This window comes from Oncorhynchus gorbuscha, linkage group LG22 (assembly GCF_021184085.1).
Source record: "Oncorhynchus gorbuscha isolate QuinsamMale2020 ecotype Even-year linkage group LG22, OgorEven_v1.0, whole genome shotgun sequence".
Taxonomy (NCBI): Eukaryota; Metazoa; Chordata; class Actinopteri; order Salmoniformes; family Salmonidae; genus Oncorhynchus; species Oncorhynchus gorbuscha.
In genome coordinates, this window is record NC_060194.1 from 39,705,609 (window position 1) to 39,728,382 (window position 22,774).

Here is a 22,774-nt window from a genome sequence, read left to right on the forward strand (position 1 = left end):
TTATAGCTTAAATATTTGTATATTTTATTTGCAATGTTGAAAACGGGAAACAGTCAAACTGATAAAAGCATGAGAATTAAATATTGAAATACTGTGAAAGACTTACAATTTTGCACTAACGACAAGCATAAATAAGCAGTTAACACCACTACTTCTTTAACATAATTGTTTAATGTAAATCAGACAACAGATAAAAGCAGTGAATCATCTGGCTCGTTGGCGAGTAGTGGCACCTGAATCAGTCAACCCTCTGCTCGAGGCATCAGTGCATTTTATATTTTGAAGTGAAACTGGTCTTCAGTTTATGACCCATTATAAGGCTTCGGCAGCTACGCTACATTCATTACCCAATATACCACAGTCCCTCTAATAAATACATCACAGCAAATAAAGGCACCCGTAGGTGTTGTATGTTCAGCTCATTATTTCGCTGTACCTCGTTGGTTGTATTCCTATACATAACTTTAAGGATCCATCTCCCCCAATCCACATTCTAAAAACTGTATTTATTTATTCATTCATTCTGGTAGTAAAAGCACACTTGCTATTTAGTGTCTCTTCAGTCAGTCCAGGTCCTGATATATGATGACGGGACCTGGGGTGCATCTCGAGTCTAAAATGGTTCTCCCACCCCATGTCTCCTTCCCATAGGATAGAGAATATGGACAGGTTTACAGATCAGTGCAGTGTATATGAAGGGAAGGAGCTCCAGGAGAGAGGAAGTCAGAAGATTAAAATGCACCACTGAAGTTAACTCATTCATCAGAGAGGTACTTCATGAGCTCAGTTGTCATGGCGGCCATGGACCTCTCATCGTCATCATCAGAAGGAAGTGAAGAATCATCTCTAGTGTCCGGGTACAAGCCCTGGCCTAGAAAGTCTCCAGGAACAGACTCATGGTACTGTGGGGGAGCTGTGAAGACAAGAGGAAAGTGACTATGGGTGAAAATCAGATGTCCTAATATGGACACTGTACCCTACAGACTAAAGTGGCTGTCGTTTGCTTAGCTATTGGGTGATAAGAATTGGGAGAAGAGGGACTCGTCGCCTCCACTGACCGTGGCTCTTGCCGTAAGGGAACACTTCCTCCCAGCTGTAGTCAGCCAGGCAGATGGGCTGGCAAATCCAGGGCTGCAGCAGGAGCTGCTCCAGGGTCATTCTCTGTTGGGGGTCAGGCTGTAGCATTCCTGACAGCATAGCATGCAGGTCTGGGGGAGCACAGGAAGAGGTCAGACACCATTCACAGCATTGTTTAGTAGCACGGTTGTGGAGAAGAAAAATGGGAGAAATAGGCTGTTAGTCAATTTTACTAATAAAAATTAAACTCCTGGGTAACCTGGTATTTCCCACCAAAACCATTACAGCATAAACATGTCTGGATGAGTGGCATGAAAACAAGCTGGATGCCACCTGAGGAAGATGAGCCCTACATTAAAACGTATGAGACCAAGTTTGTGCTGTTATCCAACACAGAAAAATGTATAAGTCGAGAGATGTATGCTCTTGGGTAAATAAATGAAACAAGCTCCAGTAATCTTGTGTGGACTGTATTATTTGACTGGAATTACACATCTCGGTTCAACCCATGAAGTTGAAAACAAACAATGCTGGTGAAGGACATGTGGCCTACAAAGTTAATACATTTTGCTAGGCTATAAATTCTAGATTGACAACTCATCTTTAACTTTTGCGCAATTTGCATATTACTTAATTCCTTCCCCAGTTAAATGTAAGTTTAGTTGTCCTCATTCTAATGACATACTTGAATAATTTCCTTACCATTGAAAGGTCATGCTTCAAAAAAAGGCAGAGTTTTGTTGCTGCATTTAACATTCAGAATCACTCAGCTCAAGAAACGCTAAAAACAAATAAAAACCTCCCAATTAAGCCATTGTAGTAGCTTTACCTGGGACACCACGAGAGCTATACAAAGAGGCCAGAGCAGAGTGTAAGACCGTTAGAAACATATTTAACTAATGAATGACCGTTTAATATACATGGCTGTTCTGAGGGGAAAAAAAGGGGCGTGCAACGCAATATTAGGAAGATGTTACTGTTTTGTACATGCTGTATATCCATCTTGATCAGGGAAGCCATTTGAGGCAACGTAAATGGAATTGATGCTAGAGGATGGCAGAGAGCGAGTACACTGATTTAAAAGCAACCAACCGCAGGTGAAAAAAGCCAGATAGTGGCGTAAATAAGAAACAAATTGGATGATTGCGCATGCTGACAATAACGATTTATATGCGCTGTGTAAACTCAAAAAAAATCTTTCAAAATAATTTGTAAAAAGCCAAATAACTTCAAATTTTCATTGTAAAGGGTTTAAACACCATTTCCCATGCTTGTTCAATGAACCATAAACAATTAATGAACATGCACCTGTGGAGCGGTTGTTAAGACACTAACAGCTTACAGACAGTAGGCAATTAAGGTCACTGTTACGAAAACTTAGGACACTAAAGAGGCCTTTCTACGGACTGAAAAAACACCAAAAGAAAGATGCCCAGGGTCCCTGCTCATCTGTGCGAACGTGCCATAGGCACGCTGCAAGGAGGAATGAGGACTGCAGATGTGGCCAGGGCAATAAATTGCAATGTCCGTACACCTAAGACAGCGCTATAGGGAGACAGGACGAACAGCTGATTGTCCAGACCACGTGTAACACCTGCACAGGTTCGGTACATCACACCAAATGGACAGGTACAGGATGGCAACTGCCCGAGTAACACCAGGAACGCACAAACCCTCCATCAGTGCTCAGACTGTCCGCAATAGACAGAGGCTGGACTGAGGGCCTGTTATCATGTCCTCAGACATCACCGGCAACAGCGTCGCCTATGGGCATAAACCCACAGTCACTGGACCAGACAGGACTGGCAAAGTGTGCTCTTCACTGACGAGTCGCGGTTTTGTCTCACTAGGGATGGCGGTCGGATTCACATTTATAGTCAAAAGAATGAGCATTACACAGAGGCCTGTATTCTGGAGCAGGATCGATTTGAAGGTGGAGGGTCCGTCATGGTCTGGGGGGGGGGGGGGGGGTTGTGTCACAGCATCATCTTACTGTGCTTGTCATCATTGCAAGCAATCTCAACACTGCGTTACAGGGAAGACATCCTCCTCCCTCATGTTGTACCCTTCCTGCAGGCTCATCCTGACAAATAAATACATTCATTAAATACATTCATTAAATACATTCATTAGGCCCTAATCTATGGAATTCACATGACTGGGAATACAGATCTGAATCTGTTGGTCAAAGAGAACTTTAAGAAAAAGTAGATGCGTGGATCAGAAAACCAGTCAGTATGTGGGGTGACCATTTGTCATGCAGCGCAACAATCTCCTACAGAGTTGATCAAATATAATTTGTCACATGCACCGAATACAACCGGTGTAGCCCTTCCTGTGAAATGCTTACAATCCCTTAATGCAGTTTAAGAAAGAGTTAAATATATAAATTAATAAAAAGTAACAACGCTATATACAGGTGTATCAAGTCAATGTGAGGGGGTACAGGTTAGTTGAGGTAATTTGTTCACGTGGGTAGGGGTAAAGTGACTACGCATAGATAACCAGCGACTCAACGTAAATAGTCCAGGTGGCTATTTGATACATTTTTCAGCAGTCTTATGGCTTGGGGGTAGAAGCTGTTAAGGAGCCTTTGTTTTAGACTTGGCGTTCCAGTACCGCTTGTCATGCGTTTAGCGGAGAGAACAGTGTATGACTGAGGTGACTGGATTCTGATTTTTTGGGGGGCCTTCTTCTGAAGTGTAGAGGTCCTGGATGGCAGGAAGTTTGGCCCCAGTGATGTACTGGGCCGTACGCACTACCCTCTGTGGTGCCTTACGGTCAGATGCTGAGCATTTGACATACCAGGCGGTGATGCAACCAGTCAGGATGCTCTTGACGGTGCAGCAAACTGACGATCTGAGGACCCATGCCAAATCTTCAGTCTCCAGAGAAGGAAAATGGGTTGTGCCCTCTTCACGACTGTCTTTGGACCATGATAGTTTGTTGGTGACGTGGACACGCTCCACTACAGCCCTGTCGATGTGAATGGGGGCGTGTTCGGCCTTCCTTCATCTCTAGTCCACGACTAGCTCCTTTGTCTTGTACATGTTGGGGCCCGTGGAATGTTTTCCCACTCCTCAATGGCTGTCACAAAATCGCTGGAACATGCTGTCGTACAGGCAAACCAAAGCATCCTAAACATGCTCAATGGGTGACATGTCTGGTGAGTATGCAGGCCATGGAAGAACCGAGACATTTTCAGCTTCCAGGAATTGTGCAGATCCTTGCGACATAGCATGATAAAACACAAGGTGATGGTAGCGATTAAATTGCACAAGAATGGGCCTCAGGATCTCGTCACTAAAATTGCAATCGATAAAATTGTGTTCGTTGTTAGTAACCTATGCCTGACAATTTTTTGTGAATATGGACCGTTTCTGGGATATTTCAACTCAAGAAACAAACACTTTTACATGTTCCATTTATATAGTCGTTGAGTATAATTTAACAGTTCCATTACATGTCATGCTGTTCATAGAAACAAGTTAGGTTTCTAGCAGTTATTTATCCCAGGAAACAGGAGTTGGTGGGAAATCTAAATCTTGGTAACCCGGTAGCCACTATTACACCAGTTTCTGACTGGATGTCCTACCTGGAGAGACAGGGAAGGGGGGCTTGAGTTTGGACTGCAGGGTCTCCTCCATGTCACAGAAAGGGTTCTCACCGAACAGCAATGTGTAGAGCAGCACCCCCAGAGACCACAGCTCCAGCTCTGGACCGCCGTAGCTACGCAACACAGGGGAGGAACCCACAGTAAACAAAGGACCACCATGTACAGGTTTGCTCTCATTCGGAGTTTCCTAGTTTATAGTTCTATAAAATCATGTTGCAAAAAGTGTTTTGTCCTAACAGTTATAAATGCTAACCCCTCAGCCCGTGTTGGACTTATGAGAAGTGGCAGTGTGTGTTGAGATTTTTCTGCATTTTTTTTGGGGGGGGGGGAATGGAAAAACACTTTGTATAAAATTAAAACAAGATAACACATGTAGGAAAAATATAAATCTTGGAAAAATTAGTCAGCAAAAGAAATGCTTATCAGCCAAGAATAGAAAATTCCCAAAACAATGAATTTAGCCATATTGATTGTTACATTTAAGCAAAACAGCATTAGCCATGGAAAAATGAATAGAAAATTAGCTTTAACACATCAAAATGTCAGCACCATGGTATAATGCTGCTTTTGCAACAGCAATCCTAATAAAATCCCAAAATAGTGTATAATTGCAGGAAATTGGCTTAAATTCAGACATTTCTACACCGCCAGGATGGGGGGCCCCTAAAAAGCTTATTTAAATTCAGCCGCGCCCCATTGCCACGACTCCCGTCACACCCCTGCGACGCCATCACCTAGGTCCCTTCTTGATCCAGAAACAAACCCTGTGTACTTACGGGTTGCCCTTCAGCACCTCTGGGGAGCAGTACTCCAGCGTGCCACAGAAGGTGTAGAACAGCTTCCCTGGAGCCAGCGGGACAGCAGAGCCAAAGTCTATGAGTCTGATGTGGAACTCTGTGTTAATGATGATGTTCTCATCCTTGATGTCCCGGTGGAGGATGTCTTTGTTCCTCAGATACGCCACTGCTGCCACCAACTGAAGAGGGTTTGGAAAGGAGATGGTGACACAGAAAATGGTGACATTTCACACAATACCCATCACATTTTTTCTGCCCAGTTTCCTTTCTACACATAGGTGCAAAGAGCCCATTTTTCCTCTGTCTTCCTGTCCCGTACCTGTCTAAAGATGTAGCTGGCCAGAGGCTCATCCAGCTGGGGCTGTTTGTCTATGAACTCAAACAGGTCCAGACCATCCCCATGCTTTTCCATCACCATCTGGAAGTAACCCTCGTTCTCAAATACCTCCAGGACCTGCGACACAGATGAGAGAATAAACAGATAAATGTTAGGAAAAGAGCCCCTAAACTGTTTAGTGGGGAAGGTTTGTTATTCTGTATGGTGGAGATTTGGGTTACCACTGAGATCCACATTAAAAACATGGCACAAACAAACAAACAAAAAAAGTTGTTGCCTTGACGATGTTGTGGTGTGTCAGGCGGGTGAGTATGGCGACCTCCTGGCTGACGCGGCCCAGCACGGGGTCATCCACCCAGCATTCACTGACTATCCTTCCTTTCCTGATAAACTTCACCACCACCTACAAACATAGGAGGGACAATCACACCATTTGAATACAGAAATCCATAAGTTATCTTTCCAAAAACTGAATTTGGATGCAGTGAAACCTTGTGAGCATGAAGATACCACATTGAGGTCATACAATTACCTGGAATTCAAAGCTATTTTGAGTCACATTGTATAATTTTATATATAAATCTATATATTTTTTTAAATACACTCCCCTCCATAAAGACACGTTATGGTACTCATAAGGTGTGAGAGTGGAGTCCCCAGTCAGTCTCACCTTCTCTCCGTCAGAGCGCCTGCAAGCCTGCCACACGAAGCCGAAGGCCCCTTTCCCCACGGCGTGGAGCGGCTGGTACAGCTCTGAGAACTGCCCATCGCATGCACGGGAATGGTCCAGGTCCAACGTGGAGAGCAGCGCCTCACCGGCACCGCCACGGCTGGCCTCCAAGATCGCCTGAGTCAAAATATACAAATGAAGTGCCTTCAGAAAGTAAACATAACCCTTGACTTTCATTATTTTGTCATGTTACAGCCCAAATATAAAACATGACATTGTGTCACTGTCCTACATACACAATGCCAAAGTGGAAAAGTCTACATTTTTACCCCCCCCCCCCCAAAGAAAAATGGAGCCGTAATGTCAATAAGTATTCAACCCCTTTGTTATGGCAAGCCTAAATAAGTTCAGGAGTAAACATTTCCTGGACAAATCACAAGTCGCATGGACTAAAACAGTTTAATGGCAGTGGAACAACATGGTAGTTACTCCACAATGCTAACCTAATTGACCGAGTGAAGAGGAAGGCTGGACAGGAAGATAACAAAATATTCAAAAACATGCAAAAACATGCATCTTGTTTGCACTTAACTAAAGTTAAATTGGGAGTTTACAAGACGGCATTACATGTTCCTGAGTGGCCTAGTTAAAAGTTGACTTTAAAAAAATCAGATTCAAAATCTATGGCAAGAGTTGAAAATGGCCGTCTAGCAATGATCAACAACTTGACAGAGGTTGAAGAATTTAAAAGACCGTGCAAATATTGTACAATCCAGGTGTGGGACTGACCCAGACAGAGTGTAATCACTGTCAAAGGAGAGTCTAACTTGGAATTCAATGCCCCGAGTCAAAACTATCTAATCAAGATGGCGTTTTATTTCACAAACATGATTTCTCATCCAGTTTGATGAGAGTATTGTGTAGATAAAATAGAAAATTCTAATCCACTTTAAGCTGACTGTTACAAAATGTGGAAGCAAAGCAGTGTGAAAACAATGTTGGCAGCAGAATATTCCTCTTTACCAGACCGGGTAAAAGCACAAATCTGTCAACCTGTCAAAATCAACCAAATAATTAAATTAAGTGATTTTTCCAGATTAAGCATGAGTTTAGACTGAATACTGACCTCTCCCAGACTGAGTGAGGATGAGTTTTGTAGTGAAGCTCTGTTGCTGTAGACGCCACTATGATGCAACATTGACTCCTGCTGTCCAGGCCTGCTCAGCCACACACAGAACACACACGTAGCCCCATGAAGCTCAGCCCTACGGATCTCACACTGCACCTCTGGAGGAAAGAGAGAGATGCTATAATTCATCCTCGTAGTTCTAAAACCAACTTTGTAATCAAGTACCACAGAGCTGATAACACACCATCTTTAAGAGATGCTCTATACCTGGAAGCTCAGCTCTTCTCAAAGATAAAAGCTAAGTGAGAGCTTGTGAAGAGGTACCAACCGATTCTCGTTCCATCCCTGTGGTAAACACTTCCATCATAGCTCCCCTCTGTGATGTGCTGTGGGGTCATGGAGAACTCATTCTCCTGCTGCTTCTTAGGGGTGGAGGTGTTGGGAGGGGCATCCGAGATCAACTGCATCTCTCCATTCATCCGTCTAGAGTCCTGACTTTGGACGTTGTGGAGAACAGAGAACACAGCCCACTGGTCACGTTCGTCCTCCCCCGCCAGTCCTTTTAATTGACTGTTCTGGACCTCCACACAGCCAGGTCCCTCTTCCTGGTCGGACTCGACCACGTAGGGCGAAGGGGTACGCAGGAGCTCGGCGGTATCAACCGAGGTATGGGAGAAGTCATCACCTCCAACACTAAGCAACTCTAGAACTCCACTCAGGTTCAGGTCGGCCATGGCCCGGGTCACCAGCTCCCCATTGGTGTCCAGGTCCAGGTAGCAGCTGGCCGAGTCCACAACCTGGGCTGTCCGGGAGGTGGCCGCCGTCGGGCCGGACCCTCCATGACAGCCAGCCCACTTCTCACAGAACCCTGAGGAGGAGCGGCTGCCCAGGGAGATCACCTCGAAGCTGGAGTCCTGCATGGCTGACAGGTCACACAGCTGCTGGGGGCCTTTGGCATGGTATGGGGTAGGGCGGCAGGGCCGTGCTCGGCTGCACTCATCCATGGTTGGAGTGCCTTAATACAAATAACACATTTCTACATTAAAGTCCATTCGCAGAGGAAAATTAGAAGTGAATTTGGACATCAAACTGTTTATTTATTTATTTTTACATTTTTTTTAAATCACAATTTGTTAGCTAATTCACACCTGGTCCCACTCCACTGAGGGGCTGCCCTCCTGGGCTACAGGTTGGAGGGTGAGTGAGTGACAAGCAGAGTACCTCGCCTCTCTCCACCAGGGCAAAGGACTGTAGCAGGTCGTGGGTGTCGTCGCCACTGTCACACTGGCTAGGACACAGGGCTACCTGTGCAGCTTCTTTCATCAGTTCTGCAGTGTCATCAACCCTGTGGAGAGAAACCTAGTTAGGCACCTAGAGCCTACAGAATCACTGACAGTGGTTGATATGGGACGGGGCCGAACTATCATTAAACACTTCATATACATCCACAACATTTTTATTAGGTTAGCAACTTGGCCTACCTCAGGGCCTCATCTGCTGACTTTGATCATTGCCTTTAAGTTTGTGTCCGATTCATTCAAGTGGGAAGTCAGGTGTCAGAAGGTGGAAATTAAAACCAATGAACACCAAAGGGGATAGGACACCCCCACACAACATGTTTATTTCAGGACTGAACTTGTCCATAGGTGACTTACCTGATCATGGGTGTGGAGGTAACCTCCAGGGGGTCCAGGGTGGAGGGAGTGCAGCACTGCTGCTCCAGTCTGATACTGGAGCCAGTGAAGATCCTGCCCTTCCCAGTGGAGAGGTTTCTCCCCTGTTCTGCCTTTTGCACCACAGCCATGTCACCAGCCAGAGAGCTGGGGTCTAGACAGACCAGAAACATTTATGTTATTTTTTTCCTCCCCCAAATCTAATTACTCAGGATTGTTATTCCCTTTTGACTGCATTACTTGGATTCTGGAAAAAAAAACTACATGATTTGAGATGACAAACCCAGTGAACATGAAGAATCAACAAAGCAATGAAAACCAGGAAGATCACATTTAAATGATGCATGGAGGCAGAACACACTGACAATGTACAAAGGAAATGGATTTCATGAGTAACACGAGCACTAGTAACACTCCAGAAGTGCACGTTAGTGATGAGTGAGAGCCAACCTTTACCCTGTTGAAGTTGGCCTCCCATTGGGAATGTGGGAATGGGATGGGTGACTGTGCTAGCAGCAGGGACAGGATGACCAGAGTATACACAGGGGTCTGGAAGGGGAACAGAGTTAAATGCTTCGTTTACTGGAGATGAAGGAAAAACAAGGAATCTGACAAACACCCATAGCAGGCGGTCATCCAATAGAGTCGTTTCACGGAGTGGAAAGCACCAGTTGGATTAGAGAATTGTTCCTGCTCTGGTGCTAAACCAATAGAGCAGCGCTTTTCAACTCTTCCCCAGCAACAGTGGTTCCCAAACGTTAGTCCCATACCCCTTCAACCTCCAGCTGCATACTCCCTCCAGCACCAGTGCTCTCAAATGTTGTTTTTGCCATCATTGTAAGCCTGCCACAGTATATGATATATTTATTAAACCTAAGAATGAGTGAGACTGTCACAACCCAGCTCGTGGGAAATGGCAGATCTCTTAAAGGACTAGGGCACTAATAAATCATTTTGCCATCTTAAATAACACTTTAAATTGTTGAAATTTGTGAATAACTCACAGGTTAATTAGAGCCGTGTGCTTGAAATGATGCACACAACTCTGCAATGTTGGGTTGTTTTGGAGAGAGTCTCATCTTAAAATCATTTGACACAGTCTGTGCCTGTATTTAGTTCATGCTAGTGAGGGCTGAGAGTCCACTCTCACATGTGGTTACAAAGGGCATCAGTGTCTTAACCGTGTGATTTGCCAAGGCAGGAAACTGAGCGCAATCCAATCCAGAAATCTGGTAGTGGCTGCTGATTACATTTTCACAGAACTGCTTGTTGCAATTTGAGGCTCTTGTTCAGATATCGGTAAGTGGACTGAGAGGGCGTGAAACAGATAAGGAATCCAGTTGTTTGTGTCATCCATTTTGGGAAAGTACCTGCGTAATTGCACACCCTACTCACGCAAGTGCTTTGCTATATCACATTATCCGTAAGGTTGCGTTCATTTGCACACCAAAAAATATATATCATAAATGGAAAGACCTGTGTGTTGTCCTTGTTAACTTCTTAATCATAGCCTCAATTTAATCACACACATTGAATATAGTTGCAGAGAGTCCCTGTAATCCTAGATCCAGATAATTCAGGCGAGAAAAAACATCACCCAGATAGGGCAGTCGTGACAGAAACTCATCATGCAAGCAGTCAGACAAGTGAAAATTATGGTCAGTAAAGAAAACTAAGCTAGTCTCTCAATTTAAAAAAAAAAAAGTCTACTTTGCCACTTGATAACCAGCGCACCTGTATGTTGTAAAAGCGTAACATGGTCGCTGCCCATATCATTGCATAGTGCAGAAAATACACGAGTTCAGGGGCCTTGCTTTAACAAAGTTAACCATTTCACTGTAGTGTCCAAAATGTCTTTCAAGCCGTTAGGCATTCCCTTGGCAGCAAGAGCCTCTCAGTGGATGCTGCAGTGTACCCAAGAGCCTCTCAGTGGATGCTGCAGTGTACCCAAGAGCCTCTCAGTGGATGCTGCAGTGTACCTAGGATAGGATAAGTAATCCTTCTCACCCCCCCCCCCTTAAGATTTAGATGCACTATTGTTAAGTGACTGTTCTACTGGATGTCATAAGGTGAATGCACCAATTTGTAAGTCGCTCTGGATAAGAGCGTCTGCTAAATGACTTAAATGTAAATGCCTTAAATGTACCCAAGTGGGGTCGGGAGCAACTGCTTGCACGCACGTTACCACTCCACTATGTCTCCCGGTCACAACTTCTGCGTCATCAGTACAGATACAAACACATCTCGACCACCAACATCCATTTGATGTCATAAAGCTGTCCAGTACTTAAATACCCTCTCCTGTTGTCCTGGTTTCCAGAAGAGGGTGTCTTCCTGAACTGATCCCCCATAAACCTAACAGACATACCAGGAGCTGTGCCAGGCCCGCCACGTCTGTTGACTCATCCAGCTGTAACACATAATTCACTGGCTTGTATGCAAAGCAGTAATTATTTCAAAACATCTGCCATGTCACGGATGCGTCGTGAACCAGTTTGATGAAGGCGTTGTCAGAATAGTTTTCAGCCTTTCCCTTTCTTAAATGGTATCTGTGGCTTTTATACATGTCTTAGTCAAGTTGTCTTAATTATCACAACCCCCCCCCCAAAAAAAAAACTGGCTTATTTTTCAAATTGACATATTTTGTTACTAAATCTATGCGCAAGAGCGATGGTTTCAGCGAGTTGTGAGATTGTGTTTATGTGCAGAAGTACAAGAGTACTCCGTGGCTGAGGAAAGGCACTACTCCTAATACAAGTGAATGCCAAGCAGTTATCATTATATTTGCTCCTCGTCGATGGTCCAACGTCCCTTTGTTGTTCGGTGCTTTGCCGTGTAAGGGGCCAGTAGCTCTTCAGCTGCATCAGATTCACAACTGTCAGCGTCCATGCTAGCTGGGCTATTAAAAAAAATGTAGAATTACTGATGCTAACCATCGGATGTGCTCGTGGAAGCAGAGCAACTTGTCGTCGACAGGTGCAGTACTACCAGTAGAGCTGGTAGGTGCGGTACTACCAGTAGAGCTGGTAGGTGTCTATAGACCTGTCCTTACTTTAACCATTTATCTATTTGAGCAAACAGAAAGAGCAGCAACCGTCACCGCCATAAGTAGAATTCTCACGAGAGGGTAACGGTTAATGTGATTGGATGTCAATTACTTGGCTAGGCTACTTGTATTTGAAATTGTTATTATTTTGCTGAATAGATGGTTGAATTTTATTTTTGGCAGTGAAGTGAGGCTACTCAGGTGAGAACCTCACCCAAATATATTGCCCCGTTGGAAACTACGAAATGGACTTTCAAAATGTGATATCATTTTTAAATGCGAATCACATTTATTTGGCGTACCCCAGTTTGGGAATACCTGGTCTACAAGGACCAGAGCCTGCTGGCTTTCTGTTCCTCACACCTGGTTCTGGGGACATTTGTGCTAGACCAGCACTTAGACATACTGTCCTAATTTTAGCAGTATAACTGCACAGCAGGAAATGCAAGTAGTTTGAATGTTTAAAAAACTTCTAAAGTAAAAAAATATATATATATCCACTTAATTGTCAGACTTAATGTATCAACTACAAATATATCAACCCCTAGAGCGTCTGGTCAGCGGGGTGGTGGCACCGGGATCCTCATCTCTCCCAAGTGGTCATTCTCTCTTTCTCCCCTTACCCATCTGTCTATCGCCTCCTTTGAATTCCATGCTGTCACAGTTACTAGCCCTTTCAAGCTTAACATCCTTATCATTTATCGCCCTCCAGGTTCCCTCGGAGAGTTCATCAATGAGCTTGATGCCTTGATAAGCTCCTTTCCTGAGGACGGCTCACCTCTCACAGTTCTGGGCGACTTTAACCTCCCCACGTCTACCTTTGACTCATTCCTCTCTGCCTCCTTCTTTCCACTCCTCTCCTCTTTTGACCTCACCCTCTCACCTTCCCCCCCTACTCACAAGGCAGGCAATACGCTCGACCTCATCTTTACTAGATGCTGTTCTTCCACTAACCTCATTGCAACTCCCCTCCAAGTCTCCGACCACTGCCTTGTATCCTTTTCCCTCTCGCTCTCATCCAACACCTCCCACACTGCCCCTACTCGGATGGTATCGCGCAGTCCCAACCTTCGCTCTCTCTCCCCCACTACTCTCTCCTCTTCCATCCTATCATCTCTTCCCTCCGCTCAAACCTTCTCCCACCTATCTCCTGATTCTGCCTCAACCCTCCTCTCCTCCCTCTCTGCATCCCTTGACTCTCTATGTCCCCTATCCTCCAGGCCGGCTCGGTCCTCCCCTCCCGCTCCGTGGCTCGAGGACTCATTGCGAGCTCACAGAACAGGGCTCCGGGCAGCCGAGCGGAAATGGAGGAAAACTCGCCTCCCTGCGGACCTGGCATCCTTTCACTCCCTCCTCTCTACATTTTCCTCCTCTGTCTCTGCTGCTAAAGCCACTTTCTACCACGCTAAATTCCAAGCATCTGCCTCTAACCCTAGGAAGCTCTTTGCCACCTTCTCCTCCCTCCTGAATCCTCCGCCCCCCCCCTCCCCCCTCTCTGCAGATGACTTCGTCAACCATTTTGAAAAGAAGGTCGACGACATCCGATCCTCGTTTGCTAAGTCAAACGACACCGCTGGTTCTGCTCACACTGCCCTACCCTGTGCTCTGACCTCTTTCTCCCCTCTCTCTCCAGATGAAATCTCGCGTCTTGTGACGGCCAGCCGCCCAACAACCTGCCCGCTTGACCCTATCCCCTCCTCTCTTCTCCAGACCATTTCCGGAGACCTTCTCCCTTACCTCACCTCGCTCATCAACTCATCCCTGACCGCTGGCTACGTCCCTTCCGTCTTCAAGAGAGCGAGAGTTGCACCCCTTCTGAAAAAACCTACACTCGATCCCTCCGATGTCAACAATTACAGACCAGTATCCCTTCTTTCTTTTCTCTCCAAAACTCTTGAACGTGCCGTCCTTGGCCAGCTCTCCCGCTATCTCTCTCTGAATGACCTTCTTGATCCAAATCAGTCAGGTTTCAAGACTAGTCATTCAACTGAGACTGCTCTCCTCTGTATCACGGAGGCGCTCCGCACTGCTAAAGCTAACTCTCTCTCCTCTGCTCTCATCCTTCTAGATCTATCGGCTGCCTTCGATACTGTGAACCATCAGATCCTCCTCTCCACCCTCTCCGAGTTGGGCATCTCCGGCGCGGCCCACGCTTTGATTGCGTCCTACCTGACAGGTCGCTCCTACCAGGTGGCGTGGCGAGAATCTGTCTCCTCACCACGCGCTCTCACCACTGGTGTCCCCCAGGGCTCTGTTCTTGGCCCTCTCCTATTCTCTCTATACACCAAGTCACTTGGCTCTGTCATAACCTCACATGGTCTCTCTTATCATTGCTATGCAGACGACACACAATTAATCTTCTCCTTTCCCCCTTCTGATGACCAGGTGGCGAATCGCATCTCTGCATGTCTGGCAGACATATCAGTGTGGATGACGGATCACCACCTCAAGCTGAACCTCGGCAAGACGGAGCTGCTCTTCCTCCCGGGAAGGACTGCCCGTTCCATGATCTCGCCATCACGGTTGACAACTCCATTGTGTCCTCCTCCCAGAGCGCCAAGAACCTTGGCGTGATCCTGGACAACACCCTGTCGTTCTCAACCAACATCAAGGCGGTGGCCCGTTCCTGTAGGTTCATGCTCTACAACATCCGCAGAGTACGACCCTGCCTCACACAGGAAGCGGCGCAGGTCCTAATCCAGGCACTTGTCATCTCCCGTCTGGATTACTGCAACTCGCTGTTGGCTGGGCTCCCTGCCTGTGCCATTAAACCCCTTCAACTCATCCAGAACGCCGCAGCCCGTCTGGTGTTCAACCTTCCCAAGTTCTCTCACGTCACCCCGCTCCTCCGTTCTCTCCACTGGCTTCCAGTTGAAGCTCGCATCCGCTACAAGACCATGGTGCTTGCCTACGGAGCTGTGAGGGGAACGGCACCTCAGTACCTCCAGGCTCTGATCAGGCCCTACACCCAAACAAGGGCACTGCGTTCATCCACCTCTGGCCTGCTCGCCTCCCTACCACTGAGGAAGTACAGCTCCCGCTCAGCCCAGTCAAAACTGTTCGCTGCCCTGGCCCCCCAATGGTGGAACAAACTCCCTCACGACGCCAGGACAGCGGAGTCAATCACCACCTTCCGGAGACACCTGAAACCCCACCTCTTTAAGGAATACCTAGGATAGGATAAGTAATCCCTCTCACCCCCCTAAGTTTTAGATGCACTATTGTTAAGTGACTGTCCCACTGGATGTCATAAGGTGAATGCACCAATTTGTAAGTCGCTCTGGATAAGAGCGTCTGCTAAATGACTTAAATGTAAATGTAAAAGTGTACATTCATTATAAGTGGATATAATTCACATTTCCTGTTGCTGCAGGATCATTTTCCTGTGAGAAACTGGTCAAGTTAAGATAGCACATCTGTACAAAATTTGGATAATCAAAGTCTTTGATTAATAGTTTACTTGCTAAATCAGTTAGTGCTAGGATGAACAAAAGCCTGCATACACTACAACAGCCATCAAGAACTGGTGGAGAACACTGCCCTACGATGGAGAGAAACTGAACTATAGATGAGTCACCTGTGTTGAAAGGGTGTGATGAGTCAGTGTGTAGAAGCCCACACTCTGGTTGTTGGGGTGGGGTAATGGCACCGTTCTCCAAGCCACAGAACCAATCATAGAAAGCAGGAATCAGGAACGTGACATCCTGGAGGACACATGACAAAGACAGTTACAACTCACAATCCATGAGGAAAACCTGGAATTGGAACGTGGTTTACTTTCTGAATTGACCACCAACCCTGGAGTAGAAACTGGCAAAGTATTTTTACTGTTTCAATTACATTTGTAACCAATTTATAATAGCAATAAGTCACCTCTGAGGTTGCATTATGCATAAGAACAGCCCTTAGCCATGGTATATTCACAGCCCCTCAGGCCTTACTTCTTGAGGGGGGGGGGGGTAGGAGGGGTTTCTGAATAGCACTGACATTTGCAGATGTAAAATAAGGCTTTCTAAAGACATTGCTTTAAACCAGTGTATGAGAAGAGTTAGTTTAATACCTTCCCCTGTAGCTCCGCGTTCCCAAAGCCCAGGAGACTGAGGGACAGGTGGTTGTGGATGCTGTTGATAGAGCCATCAGGGTGGAGGGTGAGGAGACCGCTGAGAGGGGCGAACACCCACACCGTCCCAGAATAGACCAGCCCCGAACCAGGGGAGAGGAGGCTGCTGTTCTCTTTAACCCCTGACAGATGGCAAGGCATACAGACAAGATCTTTAGATATCAAATACTGATTTTTTGTGTGCGAGAAATCTTGTGCGCACAAACTACCTAAATTATATACAAACAATTCTATAATAACATTTCTCAGAGAATAGAGAATGAGAAGAGCACTCCTCTCTACCAGAGGACAGTTCCTTTCCATTTTCACAATGTTCTGGCTGTGGTGCTCTGCAGACTGGGGAGGAGACGGGGGAACCCTGCTGGTCCTCAGGTCCACCAGGGGTGTTTTGGAGTTCTGGACAGCCCACCCCATCCTTCAGCTGCTGGGGTTTACTACACAGCACTGCCCCCTGGAGTTTAATACAGAGGAGGAGGGAGGTGCCCCCCCTGCATCGACTGGACACCCTCTGGACCCTCAGCATCTGAGGGAAGGGAGATGTTACCTCAGGGTTAAACCAGTGCTCTCTATGGGGCAGGTGTGTGTGTATGTGTGTGTGTGGGGACTGACCTTGGGCAGAGCGCAGTTGTGGAGAGGGATCTGTAGAGAGGGGATCATCTCTCTGATAGGCATCCCGGTCAGCTCCTCAGTCTGCCTGTAACCATGCAGATGGGCAAAGACCAGGTCACAGCTCAGGATGATCCCCTGGAAGTAAATGCAAATCGGTCATCGAGTTAGGCTACAGAGGCCTTGTGGTTGTATTTATAGGCACCATACTGAACCAGACAGGGACTACCAGGACTTTTATGTTGCAGAACATGTGCTGTGTGCCCTTAAAGAATATGACCTAGAAATGACTTGAGTTTCGCAGGATGTCAGCTGCCACTCTGAAACATATCTTGGAATCTGTGTAACTTACGTCTTGTGAGAAGGAGACGTGGGCTGAGATTCTCTCCACACGCTCCATCATGACCAGGCAATGCTGTCCTTCCTGTGACTGTCTCTGGGTCCATACAGACACTGGGACCTCAGTACCACACTGGCTCACTGCATCCAACTTTACAGAGAAGAAAACAGGAATCATCTCAATGCCGTGATCTAAGGATGTGAGATTGTCTGTACTCTTAAGCAAGACAGAATAATAAGTTGACAAGCAACAGAGGGCTATGCAGAAGGAAAACAATTGAGCCTTTATTTGCAAAATCATTCTTACCACTTTCCCAGACACCACTGCAACATTTCCATCTGTCTGAAGACACCCCTCACTTAAAGCTTCTTCCAGGACCTGATTGGTCTTCTTCAGGAAGCAGGACAGCTTTTGTCCAATCAGATCATTGCTGGTGCACTCAAACAGTGCGCATGCCTTCACATTTGCAGCTAATATCTATAAAAAAACATCAAAAAAATAATTGTCTCGTGTGCAAATGATATATTTTTTACAAATTAAGTAGTAGTCTTTGTTTTACGGCTAAAGATATATATTTTTAAAAAGCTTCTTAGCAAAGAGAAATTTCTCAAGCAAGGTTAGGACAGTCAGAGTGATCTGAGTGGGGAGGGGAAAACTGAAGACTGGCTGTGCTTGGCAGAGGGGTTTAGAGCTCTTGTTTGAACTAAAGTTAACCACCTGGTGATGTCACCAGGAAGGCCAAAATACCTTCCCACCAAAACCAGCTGAAATGTCAGGCAGTCTATTCAAACAGTTCTTACACTACAATGGCATTATCATTTTCACAGTATGAAAATATACAATACAGGAACACATTTAAATGCCCTAAACCTTTAAGTTTCAAGTTCATATACCTTTAAACTGATTTCAAAGTCATTTGCCTTGTGAGAGAGCATTTGATATATAGCCCAATTACAGTCATATCATGACCCTACCTTTGTGCTCTTGCAGTCTACAGTGAGGACTGCCTTGTTGGGGTTGTGGACCGCTGGAGGTCCTGAGAGAGCAAAGCCTCCTGCACAGGTCAGCAGGCTGAGCAGGGTTCTGTCTGACTCAGACACAGTGGACAGTGAGTCTGACTGGCTGTGTGATCCTGAGCCATGCCGGCTGGGGATCTGAATGTCTCTCATAGCCACAGAGCTACAGGGGTTCTGACAATCACCTAGAGAAATGAAAGGGTTACGATGTACAGTATAGGGTCTAGTGATGACAAGCTAAAACAAACGGGTTGACATGAGCTAGTAATGATAGTGTATAAGCCTGTTCCCACTGCGTTGTGATGCCACAGCCTCTCAATTGTGTTCTGGCTAGAGACTACCACCTCAGCTGTAGTTAAACCTAAGCACTGCCAGACACATCACGGCCATTGTGTTTGACAGTCCCATGTTAACTCCTATTCCACAAGTACGAGCTAGAGGGAAACACCTGAGGGTGTATTCATTAGACAGATTCCGTTGCAAAAAGTTCTACAAACAGAAAACGTTTAGCAATGAAATCAAGCTTATTTGGCAAATTCAGGTAGGTCCTTCCCAGTTTAGTTCCCAGAGTAAACGGTTTCTGTTGCAAAACGTTTTTCAACAGACCAACGGAATCTGACTAATGAATACACCCATGTAGAGGCAGTTGCAGGAAGCATCCAGACACACACCTGCTATGGATCCAGGAAACCGCCAGCGTTCTAGAGCCTGGCCCTTGTACAGTTGCCTCCCGACACATGGATAGGACTTGTTTAGGACAAATGAGTCATCCTCCAGGAGGTCCGAGGAGTCATCCTTGACAACAGAAACGGTGTCCCCTTTAGCACGAGGGTTGCCTTGATTCTCTGTCCAACGGGACTCAGTCCACAGCGACATTGTGGGCTTTGGTCTATGGAAAGGATGTACGTTATTCAGCTATAACAGATGGGGTTTCTGGTACAGTAAACCTTTGTTGTCCCCACCCTAGCTCTGGTCCAGGGCGTCATACCCGCTCACTACTCCGCTGTTCTAGTGACTGGCTTCACTAGCTCTGATTTATTCATTTTTAACCAGGCAAGTCATTTAAGAACACATTCTTATTTACAATGACGACCTACCGGGGAACAGGGTTTTAACTGCCTTGTTCAGGAGCAGAAATACAGATTTGTACCTTGTCAGCTCGGGGATTCAATCTCGCAACCTTTCGGTTACTGACCAAACACTAACCACCAGGCTACCTTAACATGCATCGCGTAGTGAACATTTCGTATTACTCGATTTCGTATTTTGGAGGAACGTCGGATGACACCCGGCGCATTCTGAGAAATGTCTGTCAGCACTCGAGCAACAGCTTTATTCTGGTAAGTAACCAAAGTATAGTGACAGCAGTCACGCCCTGGACCGGAAGTCGCTATTCCCATTCTACACAGGTAGCTAGCAAGCTAACCGATGGCTAACGTTAACTACTACCACCTAGTTAGGGTAGCTAGCGGGTTATTCCCCCCTTCACCTTTATTTAACCAGGTAGGCCAGTTGAAAACAAGTGCTCATTTACAACTGCGACCTGGACAAGATAAAGCAAAGCAGTGCGACAGAAACAGAGTTACACATGGAGTAAACAAACGTACAGTCAATAACACAATAGGAAAGTCTATATACAGCGTGTGCAAATTAGGTAATATAAAAGGGAGGCAAGGCAATATAGGCCATAGAGGCGAAATAATTACAATTTAGAAATTAATGATAGATGTGTTGCAAGCGTATGAATTACCTTCACACCAAATTAGACAATTCACTTTTACCTGGCCAAAACTCACCTTTTTATCTGTAAACCTGAAATGGGCTTATGAGCAAACTAGCTTGCTAACAGCTGTGTTGACTTTTCCTTGCTGTATTGAAGTTGGTTGCTAAGGAAGAGTTGAAACAAAACCTGCCGACTCCTAAAGTTACACGCAATGCACTCGCCACTGTATCGAGTTTAGTGACGACTTCGTGAGTAGTTGAATGCTAAATATTATCTTGGAAAGATACACAATTTTGTGTTGTTATTTTTTTTTAGATAGTCTAGAAAAGTTTGTAAAGCGCGGGTTTACAATCACTCGAGGTATGAACAGCCAATCAGAGAACTATTATTCAAAGTCGTTCAGGGCAATTATCCAATAAGTGATGCTTATGGGAGGAGTCGATGGGAAGGCTATTTTTTTCTTATTCTCCGTGTGAATTTCCGGCAGACGAGACGCTATGTTGCATATTGCTGCCTTTCTCAGGTCGGAGTGCGAATTGCACATTTTGGTCAACAAAAATGGAAAAGGGGAATGGGAAAATCCTAAATTGCACCATCATCTAAGCCTGCACTTATACACTATCCTCAAAAACCCACCCCTCCATATTACTACTTTGGCCCTAAACGATCCTACACCAAACCATCGGCCTGGGAGGATGGAACCCCTATTTTCAAAACTTCCTGTAGCCATTCTGCACTAAAAATCTCTCACACCTAAATATTTATCTGCTATCACATCTATCTTCTGTGATTTCCACTCCATCAGTGCAGTGCAATTGATCACCATCGCTATAAACGCAATAAATCAAACCTTACTAAAACTCATCTGCTTTGCACCTCTCTCTTCAGGCCTTCTCACTGTGGGGCTCCCAGTGAATCACTCACCCTTGGGTCAAGGTCAGGTCAAGTAAACTTACCTATAGGTCTACTTGCTCTCTTGAGAACCTTGAGGATCTCGAAATGGAGTCGTCTGCAGTGGTGAGCTCTCTGAAGTTGAGCCAGACAAGGATGAAGTGGGTCTACTTGTGGCGAGAGGTGTAGTGGAGACTTCCAACTTTTTCCCTGAGAATCCTACGGAGATTAATTTGGACGGTAGGAGTGACATGTTTGGAAAGAGTAGATTCCTGCTTTTTGGCCGACCCATACGTTGTGTCAAGCTGGGTAAAGGACACACTTGGAATGGTTAAATCTATGAAAGTTTTGAGAAGTGGAATTATTTTGATTTTTGTACATCCTCCACCCAGAGGAAGCGAGCGCGTTGCGTCATGCATCTCGGGCCTCAACCTGTACTGTGCTTTGCTTTCCGGAGCAGGGCACTGCTCAAAGGGGTGATCAGTGGGGTAGTGTTGAATGTAGAGGTGGATCAAATGAAAAATAATATTCCTAGTGTTTGTGATGCCCGCCATTTGGTGAGATGTACCCCCTGTGCCAATGCCGAGACTGAGAATACCCTGTCTGTCTTGTTTAGCCTTTACACAGAGTTTCTACCTGATATGGCCAGTTTAGGTTATATTTGCTATTCTGCGAGGGCCTATGATCCAAACCCGTTACAGTGCTTTAGGTGCCAAGGATTCAGACATGTTGCAGCAGTGTGTAGAAGGGAGATCCCACAGTGTGAGAATTGTGCAGGAGGGAATATGTCAACTGTGGGGGCGCCCATGCAGCTGGGGATCCGAAGTGCCCTGTGAGAGAGAGAGACATGTTGAGATTGCCAGAGTTGGAGTGGGGCAAAAAGTGTCCTATTTTTATTTTACCTTTATTTTACTAGGCAAGTCAGTTAAGAACAAATTCTTATTTTCAATGACGGCCTAGGAACAGTGGGTTAACTGCCTGTTCAGGGGCAGAACGACAGATTTTTTTGTACCTTGTCAGCTCGGGGGTTTGAAGTTGCAACCTTGCGGTTACTAGTCAAACGCTCTAACCACTAGGCTACCCTGCCGCCCCACTCCAATGCTGAGGCAGTGAAGAAAATATAAAAAAGAACACAGAATGGGCATCAACACTGTCACATGACTCGAGTGGTTGGATGAGTGAGGTCAAATGGTTTATACTCAGTATTATTAGGAGAAGGTTTGTACTCAGGAGACGAAGGTATGTACTCAGGAGACGAAGGTATGTACTCAGGAGAAGAAGGTATGTACTCAGGAGAAGAAGGTATGTACCCAGGAGAAGAAAGTATGAACTCAGGAGACGAAGGTATGTACTCAGGAGACGAAGGTATGTACTCAGGAGACGAAGGTATGTACTCAGGAGACGAAGGTATGTACTCAGGAGACGAAGGTATGTACTTAGGAGACGAAGGTATGTACTCAGGAGAAGAAGGTTGCATTTGTTTTGGAACCGGGCTGCCTCCGGGTCGTGAGCCAGGTGCCCCGTTCAAAGCCCATGGTGAAGTCGGCTCAAAACAAAAGTGACATAAATAAGCACGTGGAGTAACAAATAGGATTCTGTGTTTTCACGTGCAAAAGTGATTGCTTTTTAGAAAATGCTTTATCTGACTTCCCAATGAAAACTAGTTAGAAAATTCAAACATTTGACAGAAAAGAGATGTTGTATGTTTCTAGATGATGCACCATGCCGCTTTG

At 45.7% G+C, this 22,774-nt stretch overlaps 1 protein-coding gene across 4 annotated transcripts; it reads right to left on the minus strand.

Annotated features, from left to right (window-relative positions):
* Positions 1 to 20,509, minus strand: pask (PAS domain containing serine/threonine kinase). 4 transcript variants are annotated; one of them, XM_046322248.1, is made up of 21 exons: positions 20,224 to 20,509; positions 19,099 to 19,316; positions 18,386 to 18,612; positions 17,718 to 17,888; positions 17,424 to 17,561; positions 17,075 to 17,209; positions 16,766 to 16,988; positions 16,406 to 16,587; positions 15,923 to 16,049; positions 9,750 to 9,848; positions 9,282 to 9,453; positions 8,775 to 8,971; positions 7,955 to 8,641; positions 7,624 to 7,784; positions 6,498 to 6,674; positions 6,105 to 6,230; positions 5,810 to 5,944; positions 5,470 to 5,669; positions 4,673 to 4,806; positions 1,059 to 1,208; positions 1 to 913 (listed from the first exon to the last, which is right to left on the minus strand). In XM_046322248.1, exons 2-21 carry the CDS (start codon positions 19,301 to 19,303, stop codon positions 756 to 758), a joined length of 3,804 nt encoding a protein of 1,267 aa, XP_046178204.1. In that variant the 5' UTR covers positions 19,304 to 19,316; positions 20,224 to 20,509; the 3' UTR covers positions 1 to 755. The 4 variants fall into 4 exon arrangements, with proteins under 4 accessions (XP_046178204.1, XP_046178203.1, XP_046178201.1 ...); XM_046322247.1 differs by having other exon boundaries at positions 9,756 to 9,848; positions 16,748 to 16,988; XM_046322245.1 differs by having other exon boundaries at positions 16,748 to 16,988.
* Positions 20,510 to 22,774: the final 2,265 nt, after the last annotated feature.

Bases quoted from the DNA above. Each gene is read 5' to 3' on its own strand.
- pask (XM_046322245.1), bottom strand. From the start codon at position 19,303: ATGTCGCTGTGGACTGAGTCCCGTTGGACAGAGAATCAAGGCAACCCT. The intron at 17,889-18,385 runs GTAGGGTCATGA...GTTTTTTTATAG, and splicing joins TAGACTGCAAGAGCACAAAG to ATATTAGCTGCAAATGTGAA. The intron at 1,209-4,672 runs GTAGGACATCCA...GTGCTCCCCCAG, and splicing joins CCCCTTCCCTGTCTCTCCAG to ACCTGCATGCTATGCTGTCA.